The sequence below is a fragment of the Mustela lutreola genome, chromosome 4, assembly GCF_030435805.1.
Source record: "Mustela lutreola isolate mMusLut2 chromosome 4, mMusLut2.pri, whole genome shotgun sequence".
Taxonomy (NCBI): Eukaryota; Metazoa; Chordata; class Mammalia; order Carnivora; family Mustelidae; genus Mustela; species Mustela lutreola.
In genome coordinates, this window is record NC_081293.1 from 141,876,474 (window position 1) to 141,902,643 (window position 26,170).

Sequence of the window (26,170 nt, forward strand, 5' to 3'; positions counted from 1 at the left end):
TTAATGCCATCTCGGGGAATGGTTGGGAGAACATAAGACTGCAAAAGCAAGAGGCTTACTCACAAGATCAGTCAAGGCAGACGTGGCTGTGAATTCAGTCAAACACAGATAAGTAGAGACCACAAAATTAAGTTATTTTTAAAAGGTAGAATTAACAACTTGGTAAGCAAGTGGAGGTCTCTGGTAAAGAACTGGGAAGAAGTACAGATAAAGGATTTTTAGCCTACATGATGCATCAACTTGGAAAGGCAAGAGAAGTGCAAAAGAGACACTGATCAGGAAAAAAAAAATAGTAATAAATTCCACATTGGCCTAGCTGCGTGGGAACTGTCCACGGAGCATCATGTGTAAGACTGTTTTATGCTGATGGTTACCTGAGGGCTGAGGGTTGAGTCCTGAGGTATTGGGCTTTTCTGTCTTGGCACAAGGACCACATGGTAGATCAGGGGAAGACGCCCAACAGATAGGGGCAGGCGGACACCCAGGCAGAAATAACAATATAAGAGACATCACTATACAGAAGTGTGCTGACCACGACAGCAACCAATAGCCCCTCTTTAAATTTAAGATCATAGAAATTGAATAAAACAAAAATTCATCTCTTTGGTCCCATCAACCACAGTTCCTGTGCTCAGTGAGCAATGTGGTTAGTGGCTACTACACCAAATGGTCAGAAACCCATTATTTCCACCATGACAGATAGTTCTGTGGGATTATGCAGGGATGGCTCATGTGAGATAAGAGCAAAGCTTGGGGACAGAACCCTAGGAAAAGAGGAGAGAAGGAAGATGAGTGGAGGGAGAAGAAAGAATCAAAGTAGTTAAAAAAGAGAAAGGGAAAAATCATCCTACTGTGGACCAAGAGGAGAGTTCAAGGAGACAAAAGAGTCAAGAATATGAAAAACTGAAAAGAGGTCAAAAAAGGAAAGGAACAAAAATTTCTTTCTGGTAGTGATTTTTACCCTGGCATTTGGTATACCATTGGAATCATTACCAATTTCTTCAGATGTAAAATGACTCGATGAGAATAATTCTCCCACTCAGATGACAGGTTTAGCTTTTAGAAAATCCCACAGAAAGAGAAATTCTGGAAATGTGACCATTCCCTCTCCGCGTTTTAAAAAAAAAAAAAAGGAAGGCCTTGCCTAGCCATCATCCTTCGCTGTCATCTTTCTGGAAATTTCTAAGGGTCTCTACGTAAGGTCTGTATCATTGCTGAACAGGTGTCTTGAAATCGCATAATAACTATATGCAGACATCAAAGAGCACACAAAATTCTCTTCTTAGATCAAAAATCAAACTGACAGAACAGCAGATACCAGTAGGACAGTGAGGAGTTTTTTTTTTTAATAAGTACAGAGGTCAAAATGAGATGATGAGAAAGTTCTGGAGGTGGGCAGTGTCGATGTTTACACAACAGTGTGAGCGCCACTGAACCGCACACTTAACAAATGGTTACAATGGTAAATTTTCTGTCATGTATATTTTACCACAATGGAACAAAAAAATTTTAATGAAGCTGAAGCAAAACATAGGAGGGAATCTGGATGTAACTTCTTATAACCCTTGATGCCTGGGAAATAAAAAATACCAAACATAAAAGTGGAAAACATTGCTCACAGACATCTGCTCCTCGAAGTCGCATAGGTATTGGTATTAGACGTGTGAGATTAAGTGTGAGATTATGGGTTTGATAAGCTGTAAGGCAGTAAGCATCTCTAGTTGCTGCTGATACTGCCTCCTGTGAAACTGTCAATGGTCTGGAAAAGGGAATCAAATCAGAGCTCTAAAAGGTACTAAGAGAATGAAAACGTTATTAGGTCACTTTCTTCAAGATGGCATTGATAACCTTTTTTTTTCATATTTACACGTCAGGTCAACAGCTGCAGTTAGTTGGTAGACTAGCAGAGCATAAACATGAGGAGGAAAGTCCGAGGCCGCCATGTTTGTACAGGCATAATCCTCACTCAGGGATTACCGAGAGGCCACTGTCCCATGAATCACCACTCACACATTCTCTGAGAGGCCCTGGAGCAAGGCTCAGGGAAAGAAACACTGAAGGGATCCTAAGAGAAGCCACGGGCTCCTTCCATTTGTGTTACTGTAGCCAGGAGGCAGAAAATGAAGCTAAAAAATCACATCAAAGTAGGTGAAAGTTCATGAATGTAAAATAATACAAGCCAACAAATTTTTATAAGCATTCAATACAGAGCCTCACATGGATCTTAACTACTGACTTCCTCGCATCAGCATTCAGACTTTTTCTCACAAACAGCGAAAAGCTGGAGGTGAACAACTTGCACATTCATTGGATCATACCCTATTTCTCCTCCAAAGGTATTAACCAAATATAGATAATCGGACCACCTTTTAATCAAAGACAGTTTTCCTATTTGGAGCTCCACTCAGATCATACAGGGATTCTGCTGGTGTCCCAACCTGACAGAATCACCTCATGACTATATGCTAACAAGGTACCAACATAATGTGAGAACGGACACTGGAGGTAGAAACCAACCAAAGAGAAAGAATGAAAAAAGGAAACAAGAAAGAAAAAAATCAAGAGATGAGTCATACTATACTTACAACTTTCAGCCTGATAGTCTGGCACAAACTGCTCATCATTGTCAGGTACCTGAGCTGAAGGGAAAAAAAAAAAAAATTAAAAAAAAATTAAGAGAGAAAGTGCTAAGGCATAAGGAATGTCAAGCAAGATCTTTTTCGGCTCAGATCAAACCTATGATTATTTGCCAATGAGCTCCTATTTAAAATGGGATTGAGGGCAATACTTGGGAGGGGAAAGAGAAGCAACCACTGATGTCAACTAGAAAACACAAGTGTCAGAAATGTAATTGTGGCAGTCGTGGTCCTTCTGAACATCACCTGCCAGATGGAAATAAAAGAAACATACAAAATATTAGAAGTTACTGGGTTTCTGTTAGCTGCGGGGCTTCTTTGCAAGAATGGAGTAAGAAGTATTTCAATTCACCCAGGGCTTGTGCTGCAGCCGCCACTATACTAACTACAGCATTCTTTCAAAGGATGTGCAGTTACACACATCCCTCTGCTTTGACAGAAATGCCTGCCTCTAGTATGTTCAGTCAATTGAAAATGAGACGACCATAACTAAAAATGTTTGACCTAAATTTGGCTGTGATATGCTACAAAGTTTTTTAGTGAAAGCATATCCACTGATTTTGGTCATACAGAAGAATAAAATATATTTTAGTGATTATGTCATAACAATAAAATTATAAATAATAAATTCCATCGTTTCATGCAAAATATTTTCCTGGCAACTACACAACACTCATGAAAAGAATATCACTATTTTGTCAATCTTTGTGTCAAATAACTTCCCTATTTTTAGTAAAGAAAAAACTACTGGAGAGCAAGGACTTAATGCATTCGGCAGTAATCAAAACACAAGTACACTTTTCCACTTCTAAAATATTTTGTCACAGTTGATTCAGACATCAAAATAACCTATTCCAAATTGACAAGATATTACAAAAACAAGCTTTCACATGCACACACAAGTATACACACTCACATACACACAAATGACCTAAAATAGAAGTTAGTTCCTTTTAATTTGGTAAAAATAGAAGAGTTACCCTATTTAACTTTGGTTATGATCTGATTACTAGTATTACTAGTATTACTAGATACTAGTATTACTTTACTCGTAATATCTAATACTGAAATGTTTCATCCAGTCAAGTCATATTAAAATAGATGTCAATTAATTTTTTAAAAAGAGCCTGCTGTGAATGGGGAATGTTTATGAACATAATCGTTCTCTGTGGAAAAAGTTACAGGTTGGTAGGTGAATGAGTTAAAAAAATTCTCTTTAAAAAGAAATTCTACATTTAAAAATGTATATAAAAAAGAAATACAACATAGATAAGATTATTCTTTAGTACCAGCTTATTTAATCACATTTTTAAAAGCAGAAATTCAAAAAAATAATAATAAAATAAAAGTAGAAATACTTGGCTGAATAAAACTAATGTCATGTTATGAAGAGCAGAACCAATGATAATCTCGCCAATTATTAAAATACATACAGTCTGACATTAAATTATTTCCTAACATTCTCTGTACACCAACACATCAGCTTATTAAAGACAAATTCCATCCTCTGTCACCAAAAAACTTAGGAACTTTCTTCCAAGTTATAAATGATCAGCACATAATGGAAGAAGAGATTTTTTTCCCTCTTCATATTTTACTTCTGTCTGCTACCGTGGATAACGAAAGCCATGGAAACTTCAAGTCATGGTTTTATGACTTCCTATCGGTGTAAAGTGTGTACACTATGTTAACCTATTTGAACTGTATTTTATTCATCAGTTTAATAGTGGTAATATGGGTTTCCTGTTACAATTAAATTAAATCCTAAATGTTACTTATTTTTCCCGAACCTTCACCTCCCACCCATTTCTTTCAATTCATACACACAAAACTACTTCAGTCATTACAATGCAAGGTTAAAATCTTCAATTCTCCTGAATTATATCAGAAAGGGATAAAAATAACAGGTAAATGTGTACATTAGTATTCTCTTAACTATAAACATTTTTGACAGTACAGCAAGCTCATTTTTCCCACAGATTCATCTAAGTGGAGAAACATCCTTTAAAATAAGTCTTCACAGCAAAAAAATACAAAAATGTTTTCAATATCTATTTAATAAATAACAGCAGGTAGACAGAAATCCTACACATTTTTTCCATCATACCCACATGTTTTGATTTTCCTTCTAAATTAACAGCTAAACAGACATAACTATTGAGATGCAAAATTATCAACCACAGCAATTACTACACTTTTAAAAAGCCAACATTTACAAGAATCTAATCAAAATGTAATATCCCTTTACAGGAATAGTTAAAAATAGCTGCTGAGTAACAAAAATATATTTGTAACTAAATGTGCTGGTATGAGCGTCCTAAAGGCCAGACATTATTTTTTCCTTACTATCATAAGACAAAATTGCAACTCTGTGATATGTTTGACTGCAAGAAAGACATAAAAATCACTGATGGATATGTGGTATGTGTTGGGATAAGCATAGGGGGAGCCAAATTTTAGAAGAAGCTGGAAGTTATACCTCACAAACATAAAGAAAAGAGGTCCATAACAATTTGTAAAAAGAATAAGAATTGCTGTGCTATTTCTGTTCTAACTCCTTAACATACTGAATAAATACTTCACACTTATGCCTGAACATATTACAGCATTTTAACAAAAAACATATGACTCACATTTTCACAGAAGCTAATCTGAAAAAACGGAATAGACCCAATGAAGCAGCATGCTACTTAAATAGACAAAGGCTTAAGTACACTTCTAATTTCAAGTTCGAGTAAAAGGAAAGCAGTTAACAAAAAACACACGTTGGATCTGGGCAGGGAAAATATGACAAAGTATTGCCACACTCATATCATACGTTTCCTTTTCTCCTCAGTTCACAGGAATTCTGTGAAGTAGCAAACTACAGCCGCCTGAAAATTTGTGGCAAGCCATACCAACTCCAAAGTGGAAAATTAACCATAGAGGCCAACCTTTAAAAAGCACTATTTTCACTGCTATCTATTATAAATGAGGCTTGGAATAATCACCTTTGGGGAATGAAAATGCTTCCCCAGACTATGTAATTAAAGAGGAAGGGGAAGAGTAAGAAAGGACACGGGGGAAAGTACAGACCGAAGACCTATAAAAGGCTTTCAGGAAGATGAAGCATGTGGCTTTTATTGGTAAGAGCTGGACCGGCCCTATCAGTTCACTGCACAGAAACAGACAAGTTGCCATCAAGTCTCGGGACTCGAGCTTTGAAAGGGTAGTATCTGCCCTCTCAGCTCTTTGCTTTACCTAGATTATGATCCAGAGTTGTTGTGTTGTGTTTCATTTTGTTGGGTTTTTTTCTCTCTCTCTCTTTTAGTGCATAGCAATCTATATTACAAGAAACAAGCTCATGAAAATACTAATCAGGATCTGGATGCCACAGAATCACTAACCCTCATTTTCAGTTTCAGCATACTTTCTTAACGAACATTTCCGGGGGTGGGGGCGATTTTTAAATAGAGTTCCTTTATTTTATGCTAAAACTTTCATATGAAACACTAATTACTTAAGAGAGGGTGAGAGTTTTAAGTGTGTCCAAGGCTGGCTGCAGGCAAGTAAAAAGTTCCCCGTTCCTTACAAACGAGGGGACTGTGGAGTTCTCTTTTAAAGCCAGGAAAAAAGTGGAAAAATTACAAAGGGAACAAATGTCAAGTATAAAAGGGGTTAATATTTAATTAAAACCAGTTCTATCCACTGTAACAATGACCTGGAGCCAAACAAGGCGGAAGATGTATGAGTCATTCTTTCTGCCTGTGAATGAGACAGCTGATCTCCTCAGCAATTCCTCCAGACAAGCAGGCAGAACTGGAGTTCTGCCTCCATTCACAAAAACACAGTCCAGCATGAGCCATGTGGCCCAACCGCAATCTTTTCATGTCACACCCTTCCAGAGAACTAAAGCAAGTCAACTTGAACTTGCAATAAACACACCAATTTTATTGCTCAGTCTGAAATGCAGCTCAGATCCCTCAACATATACATTTAAATAAATGACAAGTTTACAAAATTAATACTACATATAGTTAGACAGCCCTATCTACCTATCTCTCTATATACAGATATATAACCAGAGATATTATGGAGAAACTTTTCACAAAAACATACATTATAAAACCAAAAAGGAAGGAAAAAAGGAAAGGAAGGGACTAAGAGTGGAGGGAGGTGGGGAAGGAAAAAATCATTAAAGAAATGTCTTGTTTTTTCTTTGCCTGTTATTCAGATTTTCTTTATCCTGAGATTATAACAGATTATTGCTAAACTTTGTAGCATTTCACTTTGAATCAAAGAATTAGCAACGAGTTTCTATGAATAAACTTGCACTTTTATTTTAAATAAAAGTAAAACAACAAGAAAATCAACCTTTGCTTGGTGGTATTCTATTTAATCCTGAACTGAAGCTTCAGGCCATGGAACAAAATAATCATGAAGCCACTAAGCCTGGTTTTATACCACATCCGCTTTTAAATTTAAAAATAATTGTACCAGTGTATAAGCATTAATTAATACAGTAGTATAAACATATTTAAAGATATGAAAAAAGGGGGGGCTATTTCCCCAGGACAGAAACATCTTTAATCCTTGATGCTCTAAAAGAAAGAAAACAGTAAGTTTCAGTTGTCTTCAGTCTCGGATCAGCTTCCATTCCTAACTCTACACTGACCTATAGCGACTTGGAACCAAGTATAGCCTCAGAGCTGTGTTTCTATTTCCTAATATTATGGACGTCTGACTTTATTATTATTTTTATTTTAATTTCAAGCTTTTGTATACACGTATAAGGAAATAAAGATATATTATGAGATTCAAGAAATGACCATTTCTTGTAACTGAACCAGAAAAGCAGCATTCATTAATACTTATTAGGGCCCTCTGGAAAAAGTATATCTAAGCTATATCACATCCGAGTTCTATTTTTAACAAACTTTTTTTTTTTTAATTTTGCAAGTAGATCCTCGATGAAAAGACATTTATATAATTCCAATAAATGTTTTAAAATATACATTTACTCTACCCGCTATCTTTTAATCAAGTCCAAATAAGAAGTCTTCTTTTCATATTTTAGAGTATTTCCTGGTACAACAGAAAGAGGAATAGTAGCGCCCCTCCCCCCTACATGCTAAATGATTCTTGCTCAATACTAAGAAAAAGTATGGACTTCTGTAATTTAATGCTTAATTCTCATTTCCTTTCTCATGTAAACCACATAAAATAATGTAGTTTTTAAAGTCTTTAGCTCTTACCGTTATCACATCAAAAAAAATTAATGAGCACATATCCAATTTATGTTCCATTTTAACGAGTAACAGTATAATTGTTTGAAAAATAAAAATGAGCACATTAGGACTACTGTGTATTGTGGAGGACATGGATAGCGAGACCGAACAGCACACATCATTGAAGGGAACTTCACAAGAATAAATTTAGTATCAGCTACTGAAGTAAATAGAGAGGATACAATGACATCTCTACTGTTAAGCCAACCTATTATTTGAAGGTCACACAAAACAACAGAAAAAAAGAGCCTTATCTGCATGAAGTAATAACCTTTGGTGTAGAAAGATTGTTCTTGGAGATAAAACTCTGACTCAAGTATGGGGGCAGCAGGAAACTTGACTTACTATATAACATCACTGAAAAACATCCTACCCTGTGACAGCGAATCACTGTTGTCTCTTTCCCTTAATATCACTGATGAAAGGAAACCTCAAGAACACCTAGATCCACACCAAAAACAATGTTCAAAACTTGCTATGCATTTATATTACATACATATGAAATTTATTATTTCTCTTCAAGCTGTGTTAGCAGGTAAGCTCTCATAAGCAATTTGAGAAGAATGCAATACTTTTAAACTCAGTTTTATATCCTTCTGTTTCTCTCCCTCACACACAAAAGGGTCCATTTTGGCTATGAATTTCTAGGACACCGTCTACTAAAGCAGCACTTAAAACAGGTTGTTAAGAATAAGACGTTACAGTGATGCTGAAAGGATTGATGTATGAACTCATTATTTCATGGGATCAAATAATTGAAATTGCCTTTCCATCAGTAGCAATCTAACTCCAAAGACAAAGAATCAATAAAGAATTGTACATAGTAAAATTATAATATAAAGGAGCTATGGCAAAACTTAAAATAGACACTTTTTAAGTGCTACTGTGGTCACTGAAAACATTATCTTTTCAATTTTCTTCAGGATGAGGTGTGAATGTATTTAAGTGTGATAGATATGTTAAAAACATTTAAATTGCAGTATTAGTACTTAAAAAGTGATACTACTACAAAGTTATATCCTTTACAACCATATTTTTTATCTCCATTTAGAAATTAAAAAATATACTTCCATGCATCCCCCCAAATTACAGGACTTTAGCAAACTGAAAATACTGGCTCCAACCCTCACCCTCAAATAGTCCTGCCTTATCTACTCCAATTTGTCTTTAGATGTAAAACCCATTTCATAATCCATAATAATTTACGTATGACTAATCCATGTGTTGTGCTTTGAATCTAATTTATAAAAATTCTTCCAGGAAAAAACAAACATCTTGGGATATATCATTTCCCAAGTATTCATAGATTTGAACACTTTTTAAAAACATGATTTTCATATGACACAACCTGACTCTCACGTCTAATAAGATTTTTAGACCTCTTTAACTTCCCAGTGGGATTCTAACTCATGAGAGAAACTTGGTTAATTGCCAGTGATCTTTTTAAAAAGGGTCAAGACGCCTTAAAATTCCATGGTCACTTTTTTGGCTACCAAGCATTACGAAAAGAAATATATAAACAGTCCCTCATCTGCCAACTTGGCAATGTTTTAATTTCTGCATGTCCAGAAGGACAACTCTAGTTGTCCTTATAACCCACTATAATTTTAAGATCTCTTCTTAGTTCAAGATATGAGATAAGTTAAAATGCTAAAACAAATAATATAATGATACAGAATTGCTAAAAATAAAAAATGCAAACTATTAACAAATAGTAAAAAAAAAAAAAAAAAAAAACTGCCCATTCTTAGATTTTAAAAGTCCTATTAATAATATTTTACTTATATCATGATAGGATAAATTAATGTAAACTAATCAGAAAACTGTTTATATTATTGTAAAATGCAGTTTTATCCATAGTTTGTAAACAGTCGCCCACCTGGGTATTCAATAAAACACCCCAAGGATTAATTCCTTAACTTATTTAAGCTTATGAATTATTTTCTAAGTAAAGGTCCATGTTCCTCCAAATACATCAGTCATTTTTTAGGTTTATTTTATATAAAGTTAAGTCTTCAAATCTGATTTACATGTATACTAATAATCATGGGTAAGAATATATTCAGTGCAGAGTTTTAAAAGATTAACTTGGATAAGTTATTCAAATCACTTACCGAGCGACAAATAAATAAAACAAGTCAAAGACTGTACTAAAACTGATTACAGAATGGTAAGAGTCTGTCACAGAATCCGCATTTTAAAATCCCAGAAACAGAGTTGCTATGCACAGGCAAAATCTGCCAGCAAGTGCACTGACTTGGAATCAATGAGACTTAAACATCTAAGAACCAACAAACCTTTGAGAACAATTAAAATAGATACTTCAAATTATTTTAGATAAGCGAACACGTTTCCTCATAAATGTAATGTCCTCACAACCTCCAACTTGGCAAAACTACCTGATCAAAGTTAACACAACGACCTCTGTGCAAATTTTTCTTGAAAAAGTTAGGTTTGACTGTATGGTTTATGTTGCAAGAGTAAGTAATCTATTGCAGTAAGTTTCATTTACAGAGACAAGCAAAATGACCTTTAAATATAACTAAAACTGTCATTAATACTTACCTTTTATGAACATGCAAATGAAACCACCCTTTCAAAGGGCTACTAGAAGAGCTATTTAACTTAAAAGATCTATACAGACTGCAAAAGCTTTTTGGAGAACTAGAATATCAGCAAAACAAAGAAACTTATTTTACATGCTAACAGCAACTTGATGAACTGCAAGCAAGACCACCAATAAAACGTTGCAGTCTGGCTCCAAGTAGCAACAGCCACACTTGGGTTCCATTTAAAAAGAGACTCTCTTCTTTTAACAACCTTAAAAATCTGTTCCAAAAATTGCATGTTTGCCAGATAACATACAGAGAGAAATACAAATTATACTCAAAGCTTAAATAGATGGAATTTTCTCTTTGTGTTTCCCATAAAACACATCATAGGACAAAATTAATATTTCACATTTATGACAAATCCAAAAACAGAAACTCTCAAAGTATGGACACCAACAAAAGTCCCTCAACATTAGTCATTTCTCAAGTTGTATTAAGCTGTATTGAAGCAGTATCTCATTGTTCCTATAAAATAAAGTTTTACCCAATAAAAGATAACAATAGATTACAACACAAAATTTTACTAAAAAGTAATTAAAAATAAGAGTAATGCCTTTACATTTCACCTTGCTATAGTAAATAAATCCTAATAAAAGTGACACAAAAGCAAAAATCAGTTTCAGCAAATATCACATAACAGTAACAAATAGAAAAACATTTCTTTAAATTCTCAAATCCCCCAAAGATTTTTTTAAAGCCATAGATTTCCTAAGTACTGGATACACACCTAACGTTCTGTGTTGTGAACAAGGTGGGAAGAAGACACTTGCACTTAAATCTTGAAGCATCCCGTCCTGATGAACCCAGAGAAACTAATTTCTGCCATCAGAAAAGTCCTCCACCGGAACACCAAATAATGATATGCGCTGCTCTAAAAGAAACAGCAAGCCGGGTTCTGGCTCTAGGAGGTCTCTCGAGGTACAATAATATAAACCTGATCAATTGCAATTAAAATCTGAACAGAGGCTTAGAACTTGAAGTCTTGGTGCATTAGTTCTTGCCAAAAGCAGATGTGATTGTGAGCTGGAAGCAATTTCTCCTGGTAATTTGTGATGACACTGGGTAGTGCAGCCCCAGATTCCCCAAAGACAAACTCATCAGAGACTCTAATGTATGCATGACACATGAGGTGGCTCTTTTAGAGCTCAATTAATTGGGCTGAACATTAAGACAGCAAGTTCAGGACTTTTTTTTCCCCTTCTAGAGTTGCTTCTCCCCTCCTTTTAAAGCAATTTTTTTGCCTTACCTTCTGCAAGCCATGTTTCCTGTAATTGACTTAGATCTTGAAAGAGTTCTAAAAAACAAGTCAGAGACATAAACAAAAGATTTGAAAAACCTTTAGACTCCATTAAATGGAAACATGTGTCATGAAATTGGTATTAAGTATCAATTTAATTTGGAGAAAGAAGTCAATATAAAAAGAAAATAGGATTCATGACTTAAATACCTCAGTAATCCTGCCATTTTAATGGCTATTAAGCAATACTTCTCTATGAAATTCTTTTAGTGAATTAAATAATGAAGGCAATATTTCCCCCCCTTTTAACAAATAACTTAATAAATAAGATTAGGGACATCAAATATACATATACTAGGATTCAAAAAGGCTCAGGTGAAGGTGTGCCTATCGTGTAAAACCTTCTTAAATAAGAGTCAACTCTTGCAGAGGACAGAGTAGAAAGACTGACAATCACTTTCTTTTTATCTTCTGAACCTTATATAAAAGATGGGAACAGTACATGGTATAATTCTTAAAGCACTGTATGCTTTGAGTTTCAAAGCCTCCAAACTAAAAGGGACAACTTTTAAATACAAGATCTTAGAGGAAAATTTCTACATTAATAGATTTACAAAAGTCAAAGTGAGATAATTCCCTAGCACCTGTTTATTATCAAGCCCAAAACTGTGTATTCTGTCATAATGGGAGGGAAAGGGTATCCAATATGTATGAAAATTTGAGTTAGGTTTCAGAATTCAACATGCCTAATCAAAATGCCAAACTGAACTTTGATCATTAAATCTAAGTAATTAAGTTCATTATGAATGCTCCCATATAGTTGGAATACTTTATAATAAATTGACCTCCTAACAAACAGTGCATAGAAAAAAAAAAATCTGTAACCTAATCTCCCAAACAGGTATACTAATTATAAATTAGGCCTTAATTATGATTCAGTGAACACTTGAAGGCCCATAAACAAAATATTATGACCTTACCATGTAGTCATCAAAATCATCCCTGAAAAGTTTGCTAACAGTAAATGGTTTTAGTGTAAGGGGAATGGGCTATCAAACAATGATATACAGCTTTTAACTTCTAATAAAGTGGAAAGAAGAAATTAAGTAGTATACCTAGCTGCTTACTTTGCCCCACGGTGTTGGATATTTTTAGATTGTTACCTCGGTGTATGGGATTAGTTATGTGCCATATGGACAAGAGTACTTAAACACAAAAGAATGATTAAAAGAAGGATGTCACTGTTAAGTTTTTATTTCCTTCATTAGGTTGTGACAGGGCCATAAAATATCCTCCAGTGCAAACTGTCACATTATGTTAATTGCTCCAAGTAAAAGTCTCAGTTAAAGGCAGTGATTTGAAAGATTCTTATTTTTAAGCTAAGACTGAAGTGCTCCTCTCCTTGATGAGGATGGAGAGGATAGGTAAAGATCAAACCTCACCTTCGGAATCATGAGCCAGATCTCTGTTAATGAATTTTCTTTTCCTGACATTTGTTGGTTTCTCGTTACAATTTCTCCCACGCTGACTCTACAAAGGGAAAGATAAAATCCTTTAAAAAAAATGTAAACCTCAGAAGTCACACACACAAAAGACACATGCATATATAAGTCTGCGGGATCCTTTCCCTAAATAAAAGAATAAAAGTCCATAGTATCCATTCTAATACTCATTTTCAGCGTTCACTTGACGGTGAAAGCTTAGGCTGAGAATTCAGCAACCAGGGAGAGTTGCTTCCCAGCGCCAAGCTAACACACTACTACTTATCAGTCATATATTCATGGCATCTCAGCATCAAAACAACATTAAGCAATCACACTTAAAGTCGTTTTTAGCTGGATCAAAGCTAGACTAAAATACCGTGAATTTTATTCTCTCTCATACCACCCCCCAAAACAAAAAATAAAAATAGAGTGGTGAAATTAAAAAATAAAAAAAAAAAAAGCCTGAGGAAAAAAATGAGACGATTAAAAAAGAAACAAAAACACCCCATGTAAACAAAAAGTGTCAGCATTTGTCTCAACTTCATTCTTTTCAATGTGGCAGACAAACCCAGCCAAAAACTTTGAGTGCAGCAGCTGCTGCTGCCCTCCGTCTCCTCTTCGACTCATCTTGGGCACTTTAATCAGAAAAAAAAAGGGGGGGGGGTCTTAAAAACAGAACTATGCCTTATCCAAATCACTGAAAGGTAAGCTCATTTTGAAGACTGGGCTTCTAGAAGCAGAGTCGCCCTACAGTGGCAACAAAGCAGATAAAGTATCTGCAATCCCAGCCCCCTTACCCCCTCCCTTCTCATTCTCTCCCTCCTCCCCCCTCCCCCCCTTGGAGTCAAGTTTATAAACAGCAACTTTCGAACTGATCACTCACATTGGTGACCATGTAAGGCACTTGCTGGTCATAAAATCCATCCATTCTGCTTCTCTTCGCAAATCTCAGCTGAGTGTTTTATATTTTGAGCATTTAGCTGGAGATTTCCTCGGGATCTGGACTTCTATCAACCTAGAGGGGAACAAGATGGCTTTTAGGCTTAAAAAAAAAAAAAAAGTCATGAATGAAGCTCTTGAATTTGCATAGCTAATTACCCTCCAACAGTCCCATTCACAAAAATAACCCTCCCTACACCGCCTCCTTCACCTGGATCCAAAGAGAGCCAAGAGAGTTCACAATTTACATATTTTCGGCAGTAGCAAAAATCCGAACAAGAGGCGATGTATTTATTTACACTCTCGATGTTTCCCTGCGCGGTCGGTGTACCCCGGGCAGCTCTGATTCGCAAACGTGTGCAAAACTAGCAATGGCGATCAACGAGACTTGCTTTGCACCTAACGGGACTAAAGAGACGGAGACACCTCTTTCGTAAGGATAGTTTTTGCAACCCACAACCATGCAATTATCTGGAGAGACATAAAAAGTTGTTGGAAAGACCCACCTGAAGGCCACGCTAGGCGAACGGCTGCAAAAAATTCCCTCCAAATTTAATAAAAACATTAATTATTGCCCAGCACTTCCCCTTTGGAAGCCGAAAGCGCCTCTGACAGAGCTCAATTCGGTGGTTTTTCCTCTACTTCTCCTCCAGGGGCCTCCAATCCAAACTGATGGATCGCTGCCTCCCATTGGCTCCGCGTCTCTTTCACAAGATCAGATTTCGAGCTGTCAATCAGGCGGCTTGCTGCCCCTTCTCGTGGATCTCTCGCGCCCCTCTTCCCAGCGGATGCTCCGTGGGCTGCGCAGTATCCACAGCCTGCAAACGCTACGGAGGAAATCAACTGCCTTCCTAACGCGCTGCTTATTGTCCCTGAAGGGACACTGAAGCCATGTGTATCGAGTCGCTAGTATTCCTTACCGGTGCGTTTCGTCCACTATTGGGCTGATTGCCTCAGTCACTTTTGTTCGGTTCGGGTATATACTCTGAAGTGCGACCCACTAAGCCCATGCCTCCTTACTCCCCCGAATCCTCTCCCTCAACATCTCCAGCACCGTACCTCCCCCCCACACACACACACTTTTAACCTGATAAGGCGCCCACCTCGGTCCTTAGACTTTTTCCACTAAGCTTTTGGCCCAAATTCTTTGCCCGTTTTTCAACACCCAGCGCCACTTTTTAACGGCCACCCTCAAGTAAAACAAGACCCTATCATTCATGGGACAGTAAAATAATCTATGAGTGAAAGCACTGAGGAATGGCTTGTTAGGAGCGGTTGTGTTGGGAGGGAATTTTAGCAGGACCACAGACCAATCTAGGTGAGGAAAAGTATAAAAAGCAAATGTATCCTACACGTGCACGGGGACAAGATGCATCCAGCCCACTGTGGAGGTGGGGGGAGGACCGGGGGGTGGGGAATGGGGTGGCTCGGATATCCTAGGGACCCGCACATTTCCTGAGCTTTTGTTATGTACACACGGAGGTGAAGGGTGTCACTTACTGTACTTGACGCTTTCACTTCCTCTCCAGCTTTTAAACCGCCAGAGCCCGGAGCTGGGGGCGAGCGGTGAAGGGGCTCGAGTTTCAAGGACAATGATTGGGATGTTAAAAAGTGTGGGCTGCAACTCTGAAACCACTTGCCCTGACGCGCCTATGAGGCTTGGAGCTGTAAAAAAAAAAAAAAGTCGCTTTGGAAGCAGCCTCGGCCCGACAGTAGATGGGAGGCCGTGAGGATGGGACCAGGCACTTAGTGGTGTTGAAATTCTCTTGTGATCCTGATGGCGATCAGAGCTGAAGACCAAAGGACGTTTCCGGCAGCTGTTCCGCCCGTAGGGAAACGTGCTGCAGTTCTCAATTTCTATTTGAAAGTTTCCTTCCTTAAATGGAACGTGATGGAGACTCATTTACATGAGAGTGTGAGCCCACAAGACTCCATTCCAGACCCAAGGAGGGAACTAGGAGGGTAAAGATCTATGTAAAAAATATATACATATACATATATTTTTTTTTAAATAAACAACAACAGAAAAAGTATTAACTGGGAAACACCCAGTACTTGTGAGCAGCAAGGACACCCACGGTGCATTCCGAAACTAGTGAGTACGAGTAGCCCGTGCAAACGCGAGCACCTACAGGCATTTTGGGCGGGAAGCACTTTAACCTTGGCCACGGAAGGGTTCCGGGCACAGCCTGGGTCTCCAAGGCTCTGGGGTACATCGAGGGTGCAGTCAGGCGGGGAGCCATTAGCAAGGGTGTCCTGCCGCCCAGCATTCCCAGGATAAACCAGCCTGGGTAACGTGAGCAACAGTTTCCAAAGACCTTCTCAGCGGCCAGAGCCTGACGGGTATCCAGGGCAACCGGGAGGGGGCGGAGCTTCAGGGGAGGCCCCCGCGAGGTGCTCGCCTCAGCCAATAATGTATCGTATGTTCCCAGCCCATTGTTGTGTATTGCTGACCCCGCAGCGCTCCGCTAGGAGATTGGCCGCTTCAAGGGAAGGGGCGGAGCTTCTCCCGCCCCTGCAGCCACCTTTCGGCTCCATTCACAAAATTCCGGCCTTTCCTGGTCACGTGGTTGGGGGCGTGGAGGGGCAGGGGAAATGACACAACAAAGGCCCAAGTTTCCCAAACCAAAAAACTTTTTTCTACCCCTCCATCTCCGCTATAATTCGTCTCTGAACAAATACTATTGGAGGAAAAGGAGGCTTAGGTCTGAGAACAAGAGGAAAGGAACTCAGAAATTAAAGGCTCACGGGGCGACAATCTCAGGGTGCATTTACTACGCGAAAAGCTGGGAAAAGGAGCGGGGAGAAAGCCTAAGGACAGACTACTAACTTGGGCGTCAAGCCATTGCTTTTAGAAGTGCAAAGTTCGATTGCAGATTTCAGTTTTCTCAACCAGCTTCCTGTAGTTTTCGATTTTACCTTTCATTCATCCCACAGTTTCCTTGTTAACTTTTTGAACTTTCATTTAGGAATACTGCAGGATTTTTCTGGCTGACAGTTTTAGTTTCCACTTCCCAAGTCCTCACTCTTTCGCAGGCTCTGCTAAGCACTCCCCCTTCTCCCCACCAGCGCTAGACTGGCAAAAAGAAGCTGCGCCCTAATCCTCCGATTTTACTCTGTAGTGAGGGCGGCGGAGGGGCGGGAGTGGGGGGAGCTCCATAGTTACGCCTTTGGATTCTTTAAACGCACTCAGCTCTTAAGTATTTGATCTGAACAGTAATTGAAAATGATGTTATGTGAATAAGCAGACAGTCAGTCTCGCTACAGCTCAGTTTTGTTGAGACAGCACAATTTTTCTGAGCTAAATGTGCCCCTCTAGCAAGTGAACTATTGGACCATGCTCCTTTCTCCCACTTTTCTTCTGCCCTTTCTCTTTCCTTTTTGTGCTATGATACCTAGTGAAACACTAGCTTTTAGTTTGGCTGCTGTTTATCTTCTGGGTTTGGCACTGGGAAAAAAAAAAAAAAAAAACAATAGATCTAGATGCCTAACATATTTCAAGGACTGAAAAATTCGTTTTTCAGAAAAAGTTGCCATTGTGGAAAATGTCTATAGAGAGGAAGCTGTTCTATCCACAGAGAGGAACGTCAAAAGTTGCTCAGAATTTCCACTACTTTTGAAAGTGAGTCTTTAAGAAAAATCAGCTTAGTAAATGCCAGTCCTTGAATGGAAAATTTCATTTTGGCAGGATTTCAGGCAAAGAATGGCAGAGAAGAGGCCAAGAGGCTTTGACATTTATTTACTCGTATTTTGAAATCCCATTTGGGTTTTGAAATAGAAGCTCTGGAGAGAAAGCCCCCACCTTAGAAAAAAAAAATTCATATCCAAGTTTGGAAAGATTTTAACTTTCATATAAGCTACTTAAATCTTTACAGTTCCTTTGCTGTTATTTAATAAAATAAAATAACATTCTTTAGTGGTTTTTCTGCAGTTAACTTATTATAGCATTATACTGAAAATGCATGATGTTAAATGAGTTTCTAAAAGCAGCAAAAAAAGAAAAAATATATTTCTTGTTTTAAATTATTAATATGATTAAAATTAAATAAAATTTGTTCAAATTGGGTTGATTATTAAGTAAAATAGTAACTTTTATCATTTGTTTCTTAAAAATATATAAAGCAAATTGTTTATGGCCTAGTTTGCACAAAGCTACATCAAACAGGTAAGAAAAAAAAAAATCAACTACTAAGTAGCCAAATGTGCAAAGGAAATAAACAGATGACTATAGTTCCAAAAGAAAACTTAGAGACCTGCCAAAATGGTGAAAGATAAGAACAAGCAGGGATTTGATGGGAGGGTGGAGCCTAGGAAGAAGGGAAGGTATCAAAGAAACTGAAGGTCTTGGGTCTAACTATCAAACCTGCCATTATCAGCCTGGGGCTATCTGCAAACTTCCCAAGAAGAGGAAAGGCAAACACATGATTTAAAAAATCTTAATTATACAAGAAGTCAGAATATTATGCATTTAAAAAATAAAGAATATTGGCCCCACATCAGGCTCCTTGCTTGGAGAGGAGTCTGCTTCTCCCTCTGCCTGCCACTCCCCCACTTGTCCTCTCTCTCTCCCTCTCTGTCAAATAAATAAATAAAATCTTTAAAAAAATAAATAAGAAAGAATGTTAAAAAATTTTTTACTACCCAGGGATGTCAGTATTGGGATAAGGGGGCACTCACATATATTGCTGGTCAGAATGTGACTTTATGCAACATTTTTAAAGTAATTTTAGAGTATCTACTAGATCCTAAAATTGGACCCCATAATCTGATTTGGAATCTACCCTATAAAACTAAAAGCAATGTGCATAAGAATGTTTGCTGAAGTATTATTTAGAGAGGGAAAAATTTAGAAGCAATTTCAATTCCCATCAATAAGGGAATGGTTTCTGTTTTGAAGTTTTTATTTTCCCTCCTGAGAGTTTAGTTTCAGGTGTGCAGGACGGTAACAACACTTCTATACCCGCTGCTCTTCACAAGTGCACTCTAATTCCATCACTGGCTCAATCCAGTCTCCCTCAGCCCTCCCCTCTGGTAACAATCGGCTTATTCTCTATAATTAAGAGTGTTTCTTGACTTGTCTCTCTCTCATTTATTTTTCTATACTTGTTTGTTTCTTAAATTCCACATGAGTGAAATCATATGGTATTTGCCTTTCTCTGACTTATATTACTTAGCGTTATACTCTTTAGCTCTATCTGCGTCATTACAAATAGCAAAATTTCATCCTTTTTTATGGCTAATAGTCCACTGTTTAAAAAGCTTCTCCACAATGAATGAAACAATGAACAAAACTAAAACACAACCTGTGGAATGGGAGAAGATATTTGCTAATGACATATACAGTGAAGGGTTACTATCCAAAATATATAAAGAACTTAAAGACTCAACACCCAGTAAGCAAATAATCCAATTAAAAATGTCCAGAAACATGAACAGACATTTCTCCTAAAAAGACTTTCAGATGGCCAACTGACACATGAAAAGATGCTCATCACTGATCATCAGGGAGATGCAAATCAAAACCTCACACCTGTCAGAATAGCTAAACTCGACAACACAAGAAACAAGTACTGGGGAAGATTTGGAGAAAAAGCAGCCCTGGTACTTGACTGGTGGGAATGCAAACTGGTGTGGCCACTGTGGAAAACAGCATGGGGGTTGCTCAAAAAGTTTAAAAAAAAATAAACTACCTTATGATTCAGCAGTGGCACTATGGGTATTTACCCAAAGAATACAAGAAAACTAATTCAAAAGGATACATGCACCCTTATGTTTACAGCAGCATTATGTAAAATAGTCCAACTATGAAAGCAGCCGAGTGTCCATCAATTGATTGATGCATGTCTAAAGAAGATGTAGTATAGATAAGGGGATGATTTTTAAAAAGTATTATAGTTTCATGTTTTGAAGTTCAATTTTGGTTGTGTCGCTGTTAAAAAGTATGCAATGTCCTTGGTTCACAAACTTAAGATTGCATAAGAAACTCCATGTTAAAAATTTGGATTCCTGGGTGGATCCATAGAGTTTCTAATTCAGTACGCCTGAGCTGGGGCTCAGCAAACACATCACATACAAATCTGGTGGCAGGGCATTTTGTTATAATTGGTTTCTGAATCTTTCTTGAGAAACCTGGATTGGACTTCTACTAAAATCCAAAGGGAGGCATGCATGTTTATTAGCAAGGACATGTTTGGCTTGACCCACAAAATGTTGACCCTCATGGGGAAATCACTGTCAACTTCTAAAATTCAGATTTCCAGTACTGCATGACAAATGAGAGCATGTAATAACACTGAGCCCAAATTCCTTCATGGCTACAGTAGCTGGAACTGAACATTGTTACTCCTTAAGGGGTAAAGGAGCATGGGCTCTCAATTTTACTATGGTCCACATTCTTCCCCAATTCATTTTTTTCTTGTTAATGTTACCCAGCTGAGCCCTGTGAGCATTTGCATGTGTCAACCCTGATTCCCAAGTGGCTTAGCATGTCAAGTGAAAAAAGCATGAGACAGAATAAAGAGAGTAATATATAATCTTTTTGTTCAAAACTGAAAATAAAGCACATAAAGGTATACATATATACACATACAAAATACACACACACACACATACACACACACACACACAGACACCATAGTTTCTCAACATTGTTTCATTACTGCCCCTTAAGGAAACTTTTCGGGCATTTTTTATCCCTAACTGCCCTCTCATTAAATTTTAATATCAGAAATATACTGTGTATCTGTTCATGTCCTGTATTTCTTTGGAGAGTCACAAACTATTATAATACTTAACAGCTATTCCTCCAAGAATGCATTTTCAACACTTGGGGGCAATATCACCCCCACTGAGTATGTACAATATATATCTATGCTTCTTTTTTCTTTCTATAGATACTATATTTATCTAAACATGTTGATTTTTTTTTTTGATCATCAAAAAGGATACAACCATTTTTATTTTTAGTCACATGTACCTCTAGTAGATCTGATTAATGTGAAGTAAAAGGTAACTGAATTTTTCTCCTAGTACTTATAGGGGTTGGTTACAATATGCATGTATTACAGTCAAGTTTTTTACACCACTGAAAGAATGAATGAATTAGTAGTTTAGATTAGAATTAGTTTTGTAAGAACCGAAGAAGTTTCCATTTGTAGAAGGTCAATATATGTAGGTAGTCAGGGATCATAACTTTTAAATGATACATAATTTGGAATAATTATGCTTATAGGCAAAGAACAAAATACAAATCCTAACCTTTCCTTTAGAAAGATGACACCTTACATTTTTAAAAACCAAAAGCATGGCATTGGTAACTTTCAAACAAACAGCAAAAATAAATAAAATAAAATAAGTAAATTAAATTAAAAAGAATAAAACAGCAACAAAGTTCACCAATCTCTACTCTTACAGTTGTTTTCTGGACCACAACAAGAAATGGAGATACGGTTGCTATACTTTCCCCAAATGTAAAAGATGGATTAGTTAACAAAGACAAAAAGGGTTCTAAAGGTCCATTTTAGAAATTGACTTTTATTCCTCTGGGACACAACTTGAGAACACTCAAAATACCTAACAAGCTAACCTTTTATGTGTATTAGACATTGGGAGGAATAGTATTTCCAGGCTGGCTTCCCAAGGTAACCTCCTCTAGAAAGTCTTCCTGGAAAGAGTTTGTTTTACCCAATTATGATCCCCAAAGGAGAATTAGGAGAATTCCTCCTTCGTGGCTCTCAAAGGTGACATTTTTCCATAGCTCCAAATTATGTATAAATATTTCTTACTGCCTTTTGTTTGATAAACTCCTTAGGATCTTGATTACAATTGTGTCCTTAGTCATTGACACAGAGAAGGTGTCAAATGCTTGCTGGAGGATGAATGGATATCCAGTAAATGGATAGCATGCTCCTGAACTGCCTTGCTCTACAAATATAAACAAATTTCAAATATTTAAGCAATGTTATGAGCAATGACTTTCTGAAAACAAAAATCTGTTGGGCAATTGGCAAGGGCTGACTACCTGAGTAGAAATGGCTTTTAGATTAAAATTTGCTCTAAAAATGAAACAAGATGAAACCAGAGAGGGAGACAAACCATAAGAAACTCTTAATCTCAGAAAACAAACTGAGGGTTGCTGGAGGGGAGAGGGTGGGACAGATGGGGTGACTGGGTGATGGACATTGGGGAGGGTATGTGTTATGGTGAGTGCTGTGAATTGTGTAAGACTGATTAATCACAGACTGGAACCCCTGAAACAAATAATACATTATATGTCATTAAAAAAAAAAAAAAGAAAAGAAAATTAAAAGCTACACTCAACTGAATATATTTCTCACATTTGTAGGTTTAGCTCATTTAGAAACAACAATAACAACATTCTTTGTGATTTCTAAAGCAGTGATATTTATGGGGCCAAAAGCAAAGTATCTGAAATATAGAATTCAGAATCATAGCTTGTACAAATATGACCTTTTTAAAAATTTATTAAATGAAGGGTTTGTACTCGATGCCCTAGAACCCTTTTGAAAGCAACCCCCTGACTTTCTTACTTTTAATCAACCACAGTACAGGAGAAAAAAACCAGTATAATAGAAAGAGGGTTGGTCTCAGAGGGTCATGGATTTGAATTATTGGCTCCAACACAAGGCAAATCACCTTATCTTTCTAGGTCTCAGTTTCCACATCTATATAATGGATATAAAATCTATTTTCCAAAATTGCTGTGGGGGAGAAACGAGCTGATGTATTTAAACTGCAGAGTTGGTACTCCATAAAAGTCACGTTTCTTATCTGTTGGAACTTTACTCTGATGTCAGACAACACATCTCAACTCTCAGTTAATCCTCATTGATGCCATTATTTATATTACTGTGACCTTCTGGATGACTTTTAGAAATGTCCTTGACACCTGGGAACACTCAGCCTGACTTCCTACCCACGTTTAAAACAATTTTCTACCTTCCCATCTATGTGAGGACCAATTCTTGGTCTCTAATAATTATCCTCCTCAGGTGAGGGACTGACACAGCAGAACCTCCCCTGGTCTCTGGTGGTTGGCTCGCTTGACGCCTGACACAAGAGGCCAGTCTTCTTGCCTCTATGATCTCATTATAGGGTTCAAAAAGTCTAGCATGGTAGTTGAAGGAGAGAGAGAATTGACAAGAAAACACAACAGAGAAAGTAATCTCAAGAAAGTAAAATAGAATAGATGCCCAAAACAGAACAGTTTCTAAAAAGGAGGCAAAAGAATAGCCTCATGTCTGTAACTTCCTTAAAACCTAGAAAGTCTTCCTTGAATGAGGGTCACCAATGATACTTAAGTCAGATTCTTGGTATTTGAAGAACAATGTGTCTTTGAACTTCGTAATAGTGATTTCACTTCTTTGTGATGTTCCTGAATTCCCTTTTATATTTAAAATGTTCCTTTTGTCCTGAATTCCTTCTCAAGTTTAAAAATAGCCGTTTGACTACAGGCATTTCATGTAAGCACATCAAAGAAAGCTACAAATCTTCTTTGTATCTGTATGACACACTCTAAATAAAACTCAGGTTTTTATTCCTGGTTCACTTTTATATTCTAAATTGAAGTTACACCCTGTTTCCATTCTGTCAAATATTATCAATGCTTATTAGTTTATCAAATATATTTCAGGGCAACACAGTCCACCCAGAAAAAAAGTTAATCATGAAGGAAAGCCTTACCTTTGTTAGGAAAGATGGGTGTCATTTGAGTCAATGAAGGAAGCCATTATTAGAAAGGCATTCAGGAAGCAAAACCCCATGGCCTCAGGTGTGTGTATGGAGGAGACCTAAAAACAATTTAGCATTTAGAGTTGGAACATACACACATTCTCACACACACCCCCAAAATCCACTCAGAATTCTTAAAATAATAAATGTTATCAGTTAAAATAGAGGAAAAAGCCATGACATTCATTATAGTTATTTATATATTGTTGTTATTTGAATCATTTGTGACACAATTGAAGATACCAGTGCTTGATTCTGGATGATGTAATCTTACAGCAGGAAGAAGCATTGGTAGGTAGCTCACCTAGTTTGATATCAGCACCATAACAAGTCTTATTCTCCAACACATCCAGCCATACTTAATAAGAATTTGTTAACTTACTTAAGCCTTCATTATCTAATAAAATCATCAAGAACACTCCACACCATTGTTTCTCAAACTAACTGCCCTGAAAGACTCATTACTTATCTATACTGTGTAACAAACACCCTCCAAATTTAATAGCGAAAATCGACTGACGATTATTATCTCACAGTATCTCTCAATCAAGAATCTAGAAACAGCTCAGTTGGGTGTTTCTGGCTCAGGGTCTCTTTTGAGACTGTAGTCAAGCTGTGGGCTAGAGCTGCAGTCATCTGGAGGGAAATCTGCTTCTAAGCTTGCTCATGTGGTGGTTGGCAGTCCCAGATCCTTGTGACTACAGGCTATAGAGCTTAGTTTTTCACCACAAGGGTTTCTCCGTAGGGCTGCTGATGACATGGCTTCCCAAGTGCAAATAACCCAAAAGACAGAAAGCTCGAGATGGAGGCCCCAGTCTTTTATGTCCTAGCCTTGCAAGTCACAAACGATCACTTCTGCTCTATGCTATTGGTCACAAAGACCAATCCAATGTGAGAGAGGGATGGCACAAAGCAGTGAATATCAGGAGGCTGTCATCATTTGGGGACCATTTAAAGGTCTCTATGAGACTTTTTTTTTTTTTTTAAGATTTTATTTATTTATTTATTTGAGAGAGAGAGAGAATGGGCAGGGAGGAGGGTGGGGGGGAGGGGCAAGGGAGAAGCAGGCTCCCCGCGCAATCCCAGAGCCCTAAAATGATGACCGGAGCCTACGGCAGATGCTTAACCTACTGAGTCACCCAGGTGCCTCATAAGGACATTTTTCTCTTAAAAATATCCAATCTATCAGAGTCAACAGATTTATTTGCCATTCGAATGTATTCAAAATGGCTTCCAAAATTAGACGTAAGGCTCTACGGCAACAAGGGCTTTATCTTATTTATGGCTGTATTCCTACACATAGTTGAGTGATGTCTTGAAAGGTTTAGTAAAAACATCCTATTTTTAAAGCTGTTAAACCAATGTTCCAGGCTAAATATTTGCATCCCCCTCAAAACGCCTATGTTGAAGCCCTACCTGGAATGTGATAGCATTGGGAGAGGAGGCCTCTGGGAAGTAATTTGGGTTAAATTAGATCGTGAGAGTGGGGCCTCAAGACAGATTAGGGGCTTTAAAAGAATAGAAAGGGATTTCTCTCACACACACACCCCATTTCTCTCCCTTCCCTCCCTCAGTCCCTCTCTTCTTCCCTCCTTCCTGCCTTCCCTCCCCAAATGTCCCTCCTTTCCACCCTCTCCCCTCCCCATGCCCCCCTTCCCCCTTCACAAGCAAGCCATGTTGGCACATAGGAAAAAGCCAGGCTATGAAGAGAAAGCCCCAGAACACGACCATGCTGGCACCATGATATCGTATTTCCAATATTAAGAACTGTGAGAAAATAAGTGTCAGACACCTATCCTATAGTATTTTATAACAGCAGCCTGAGCAGACTAAGACACAAAGGAAATCGAGAACTTAGAGGAACAATACCATTTAGGGATTTAATACTCCGGGGTTGGGATATGTCTAATAATAACTAAATCCCTTATGCTGAAGTTCGAATGTATTTCCTACTATTAAATTCTCTATTCAGTATTCATTACCACAGTGTACCAGGCAGTGTCTTACATGAGAAGTGCACAGATCATACAGCACCCCCAACCAAATGGGAAGCATAAACTAAAAGTAGAGATACAAGAGCAACAAAACACCCCTTTGGAAGGGCCTTTCATGACATGCTCCCATGGTTCTCCTACTCACTCTCTCTAGCAAATTAATCTGTCTTATTTTCATCATAGGATTCAGCTTGTATAAGATTTTCCAACTCGTGTACATATGTGTCCTAGTTTTTGTTTCCTTCCTGACC

General features: G+C 37.6%; 1 protein-coding gene across 8 annotated transcripts in view; it reads right to left on the reverse strand.

The window, feature by feature from the left end:
- ETV1 (ETS variant transcription factor 1) overlaps positions 1-26,170 on the reverse strand; it is a 243,576-nt gene that overhangs the window by 78,448 nt on the left and 138,958 nt on the right. For 3 of the 8 annotated variants that reach the window (XM_059171254.1, XM_059171256.1, XM_059171255.1), the window contains 6 exons: positions 23,878-23,984; positions 14,387-14,583; positions 14,120-14,251; positions 13,195-13,282; positions 11,762-11,809; positions 2,586-2,639 (listed from right to left, as the gene is read on the reverse strand). In XM_059171254.1, the coding sequence (XP_059027237.1) occupies positions 2,586-2,639; positions 11,762-11,809; positions 13,195-13,282; positions 14,120-14,164 (235 nt within the window). In that variant the 5' untranslated portion in view covers positions 14,165-14,251; positions 14,387-14,583; positions 23,878-23,984. Of the gene's footprint in view, positions 1-2,585; positions 2,640-11,242; positions 11,578-11,761; positions 11,810-13,194; positions 13,283-13,776; positions 13,944-14,119; positions 14,252-14,386; positions 14,584-14,681; positions 15,158-23,877; positions 23,985-26,170 lie in introns of those variants that run through there. The other 5 variants (XM_059171253.1, XM_059171257.1, XM_059171258.1 and 2 more) reach the window with 5 other exon arrangements.